The following is a 5,594-nucleotide window of genomic DNA, read 5'->3' as shown; positions in this document are numbered from 1 at the left end:
AAATAGGCTTTAACAAGGCTTTAATAAGCTAAACAATAGAGGAACATGAGAAAACGTGTTCATAACGAACAAAAATAAATAATTAAATTGTATGTGTCCATGCTAGTCTCGAACCCTGGTCTCCCGCTCTGGTCCAACATTCTACCCATTTCCCTATTGGAGGCCTGTTGTAAAATGAGCTGCGCATTGCAAAACAACCGTGGCGGCTTTTTATACTGAGGAGGTGGAGTTTCACCRGGGGGTTACTAGGTAAGGGGACTGAACGCAGGTTCCGGTGGGTTGTCGTACGGCTTGTGACGTCACAAAATGACGGAAGTTTAAACTTGTCATTAATACACATTAAAAATACATTTACTTACATATGCCCCTGAGTACATTTTTTTGGTCCTAGGACTGTTTTTTTAAGAAGTACATACTCAAAGTTGAGTAAAAAAAAACTTTTAATAGTGAATTTTGCATAATAGCTTCCCTTTAAGGACTGATTATGTGAGAATTCAATTCATTTTTGCATTGAATTCTCACATAATAGCTTCCCTTTAAGAACTGATTATGTGAGAATTCAATGCAAAAATGAAGAAAAAAACTAATAGCTTGATTAGTTTCTGCACTTTCTAAGTACAGATGTCGTGGGAGAGCTGATCAATCTGTTTGACCTAGTTAGCAGCCACTGATAATAAAAATGTTTGAATCAAAGAAGTGTTTATAACTCACCGTGTCTCTCTCCTGGTGCTGGTGTAGCTGCTGCTGTGGTTCTGGGAGTGATCCGCCGAGCTCTCGCTGCCATAATGACTGGCACAGTTCTGCAGACGCAGGCTTCGTCGCGACATCCTGGGCGACTCGTACACAGGAGCGATCTGGTGCTCCTTCTCAAACTCTAGTGCTTTAGTGGAGTAACTGGAACTAGGAGAGGGGGAAGAAACAAAAGAACAGAAATAGCAAAAAACGTTAGGAGCAAAGTAGTGTGACATGAGGGACAGCATGAACATTAAAAGGAAATACATTTAAAGACAAACATTACATGCTTTAGGCTGAAATAGAAATCATTACTGAGAGGCATTTCCTTATTCACGGTTCCCCGTCGTTAACATGTCACGCTTAGTGAAGCATTTTTTTTTCTTTAAAAGAAAACAAACAGTTTTTTATGGCTGTTATACTGCTGTTCCCTGCACTGGGCATGGTTCCTCACAGGAAATGACTCACTCAGAGAGAGAGAGAGAGAGGAAAGACAAGAAAATGGGCACAGTTTGTTTCTGAGAGTAAAACAGAATAAATTTTACAACAGTAAGTATCAAGTAAAATAAATAATAAAAAGAAACACATACTGAAATTCCAAACCAAAGTTAAGTGAAAACACACCATACAAATCTTTTGCCATGCTTTCCTGTGACTCACAGAACCACACCCACCTGGCAGAGCTGCGCACACACTCGACTAACAGGCAACACAGAAGCATCTGGAGCATTTCTCTGCGAGTTATTAGCGTCTCTTAGCTGGTCTAAACAAACTATAAATAAAAATCACCATTTCTTTTATTCTAACGGTAACAACAGATTTGAATTCCAACAAGCGTACATTACAACTTTTGTAACAACAATTAATTTCATAACATTTGCATTCAGACTGAGAGTGGAGACATTTATTAAATATAAAGAAAATACTCTCTTTACACACCTGAAAACAAGGGACCGTTGTTTTGTACACACATATCAGTTTTATAGTAAGAGAACATGGTTTTCCATGGTGATAGTAGTGAATCTATCTGAGCTGTACAGTGAAAATATGTATGCCACATGGTTTGCTCTCTGTCTCTAAAAGCAGAGGATTACACACTCCCTGTGTGGTTTGGTCCTGACTCTACCTCCTGCCTGCTGAACCAAACACCTCTTCTGAAAACAGAACCTGAAGTTTCTTTTCCTCTCCGACTGATCAGCCAAGCTATTATTAAGAAATACTGATACAAACTAAATCAAACCATAAAAGKTGTGCAAACTGTTTACCTCTTTGAATTGTGCAGGTGAAAACAACAGTACAGCTAGTGTCAACAGAATCAAGTTTTTGACATCCTGTTGCCGTTTATTTTGCATACATTTGAAATTCAAATATTATTACAAGAGAGTTTTRGAGCCAAAACAGAATTAGTTTTCGAACAGTCACGCCTCCTAATCCCACAGGGCTGAACGAGCCTAAAAGAAGTTAATCCAGCCTGTCCGGTCTACAGCGAGGACTGCAGAGCACGACGTATGTTTCTGAGTTACATCCCGAGCGAAAGGAACCATGTTCGTCTGAGTCAGTAAAATCTCACATTTCAGTGATAATTAATGAGTTGTGTCTCTGAGGTGTGGCGGTAACACTGGAGGGTAGCAGCCTAAACAAATGTACGTCTGTAGCTGCGTTTCCATTGCAAATGTGTGCAAAACTTTGTCGATATTTTTTTAATGTTGGAAAAACACAGTTTCACAACTGGGGTGTTTCCATTAAGTATGAGATGCTATTAAAGTCACGCGTGAATACGTTTGTTCTCGCGATAAGTCATTACAAACATGGCAGCGATGGATGTAAACACATAGCATGTTGCTACCACGACACTAGTGCTCATCATCAGAGGAGACGTCAGCGTCTTTTATCGAGGCTTTCCAGCGACAAGCCCTACTTGGGAGCGGCTACATATTCTGTGTTTTTGAGAAATTGTAGTCGGTGAGTTTACTACTTTCTTTTACTACTTTTGTGATATTACTACTACTTCTACTTCCCGTTATCTTCTTCGTCGTCATCTTTTTCGCCAGTAGAAACAGCCGGTTGTTGATCACGTGACTCCCGTGATGCGAAAAAAGTGTTTCCATTGCAGTTTTGCGAAAAACACCAATTTCGATATGGCCGAAATACCACCTCATCCTTGAGCAAAAACATTTTGTCGAAAAACGTAATTTTTTTAGAAATTGACATTTTTCCATTGAGCAAATTTATTTTCGAAATTCTAATTTGCGCATTTTCATGATCAATAGAAACGCAGCTTGTGTCGCCTGAGGCCATAATGCAAACACTATAACCTCTGCTCTACATGGAAACACAAAACTTTTACTGATCAACACCTTTACATTTAAGATTCTCTGAACAAAACCTGTATTCTCTACATTGATGACAATCACCAACTTCTTTATAGATTAAAACTATGTGAGAAATCTACTGTTTATCTCCCTTTTTTAAAGTTGCAACCATCTATGTTTGATTCACAAACTGTTCATTTGATCAGGGTATCCTATGTGTCACTTCCTCTTGGCGGCACGCACAGCCCACATTAAATGATAAAAATAGAAACGGACACGGTTCTTTCACAGGCAAGTAAATAAGACACAAAGAGCTGGACAAATACAGTGGAAAGTAAGAAGATGTCTCAATTATTTTGGTTGCTTGTCATGCTTTTCTCACAACACCAAACTTTTTTATAAGTTTTTTTTTTCAATAAAAGCTATAAACCATCTAGATGATCAATTCATTATATTTATTATCTTAACTTTAATGATAGAAATACTTTCAGCATCTTTAAGTAACTTTTGTTTAAGTATTAGAGAGAGAGAGAAAAAAGCAGACTAATCAAATTCATACTAATACTTCAACAGCATCAAAAATCATCCACTCAGTTTTTCTGATTGAATCTCAGCCACTGATCTAATGTGATCAGTGTGTTCACATCTTTGAGAAATGATCTCTCAGTGAAGCGAAAGCAGCTGCTGCTGATGAACATCTGTTCACCAGCTGATCAACACAATCACTGAGTAAGATGAAGCTCCATTTTGCACAACAGTGGCCATAAAAACTGAAACTAAGCATTATTTTTAATAATAAAACTTCAAGTAATTTCAATATACAAAATGCTGATTACGGTCACACAGGTCATTTTTATGTAACATTTATCTATGTTTTAGTAACATTGATTTTCTTAATTCTCCATCTAAAACATCCAATTCTTGTGTCACTATGGATGCACTTTATGTTGCTTCTATAAATGCAAAACAAAACATTTTTTTCCCTTTGGAATAATTTCTGAAAATATTGAAACTTGTGCAATGTACAACTGCAATTGTACTTGCAATAGATTTATCCAAAGATGAAAAGCAAATCCATTTCTTCCAAGAAAAAATGACCTCTAGTGAAATAACTTCCGGTACAAATCATGTTAGGTCTTCTGTCCCTAAAGTGATCAACCCAACAACCGTAAACATGGTATGTTTTAATTAAAACATCTACAGATTGACAGTATTATGCAGCAATGAAATTGGCTGCTAAATCCTCTGGCTCTGGCTTTTTGTTAGTTTAAAGCAGTCAGCTCAGTTTTATAACACACACTATAAACTTTGAGACACACACACTCTTTACACCGAGATTATAATAACCAAAAATGTGTTGTAAATTTTAGCGTGAAAACCAAAAATGTGGCAACAAAAGCTTGCCAAACGTCTTTAACGTCACACGCAAACGTAAACATAACAGGCTAAGTTTGGCTTCCAGATTAGATTTTTAGACAGAATAAAAACTGTCAGTTACTCCACAAAATAACACTTCAAAGCTTCTGCACATAGCACCCACCATGTAGAGATTAGGTTACAGCATTTTAAAAGTACACAAAGTTCACAAACGTGCACAGCTTTGAGTCAGCACTTGGATTTTTCTTTTCCCAAATGTAACATCTCTCATCTTGGGAATTTCGCAAGCTCACACGTGGTTCGATCTGTTCCAACAGCAAAGCATGTCAGTGGGGTAAAGATGTTGTAATTTAGCTAAGACAGTTTAATGAAGGATCTGAAAATATTAGTTTGCTTTTTTGACATTCAGCCASTGAAAAATCTATGTGAAAAACACGACAGAACACAAACACCCACTTCCCTCCTGTTTCCCCAAAGAGTTCCAGAGTGCAGAAAGTTATTCTTTAAAATGCCAAGGCCTATYTTTACAAGTAGCCATGAATAGTGACTTTTGGATCCAGCAGAGTGTGTTAAAATTTTAATTCCAGCCACATCTGGGTGGGAAAGATTAGGATCATTCCAGCCTAGCCTTGTTTTTCCCTCCCACTAGCAGCGCTTCCTTTCTGCTGTCMTCTATCAAGCAAAGTGTGCCATTTCTCCCAGATCCAGCTGCTGTCATTTGGCTGCCACTTGGCCAGCGGTGCATGCACTGAAGCATGCTTGCAGCACGTGTAAAAACAACTGTGAGGGCAGGGTGTGCAGCAGCTGTCCGAGACACAACAGACTCAACTGTAACTCATTTTAAATTGTATTTTATACAGTATAGTTTTGCCAAACTACACTTTTTTCAAACCCCAGATTTAGTATTAGGTTCAGGGAAAGAATTTTAAGTAATAATAAGCTGGTTTATATGTAACAGTCCAATTGATATCACATTATAACTTGATTAATACTTACTAGTAATTGAATTGTATATATTTACCAGTATTCTGGTTTAAAAAACACAAGACTGCCAACCAGAAGCCCCAGCCCCACTGACCCACTTCCAGTCTCATAAAATATGAAGGATCTATCAGTGTGGAGCAACACACACACACACACACACACACACACACACACACACACACACACACA

The 5,594-nt window shown here is 37.9% G+C and overlaps 1 protein-coding gene across 1 annotated transcript in view; it reads right to left on the bottom strand.

Annotated features, from left to right (window-relative positions):
• The window catches only part of sun1b (Sad1 and UNC84 domain containing 1b), a 23,606-nt gene that overhangs the window by 13,379 nt on the left and 4,633 nt on the right, over positions 1-5,594 (bottom strand). Inside the window, exon 3 of the mRNA XM_014010107.1 lies at positions 712-900. Coding sequence (XP_013865561.1) covers positions 712-900 — 189 coding nt within the window. The remainder of the gene's footprint in view (positions 1-711; positions 901-5,594) is intronic.

This window comes from Austrofundulus limnaeus, unplaced genomic scaffold, assembly GCF_001266775.1.
Source record: "Austrofundulus limnaeus strain Quisiro unplaced genomic scaffold, Austrofundulus_limnaeus-1.0 Scaffold65, whole genome shotgun sequence".
Lineage (NCBI taxonomy): Eukaryota > Metazoa > Chordata > Actinopteri > Cyprinodontiformes > Rivulidae > Austrofundulus > Austrofundulus limnaeus.
This window is presented reverse-complemented; position numbering and strand designations above follow the sequence as displayed.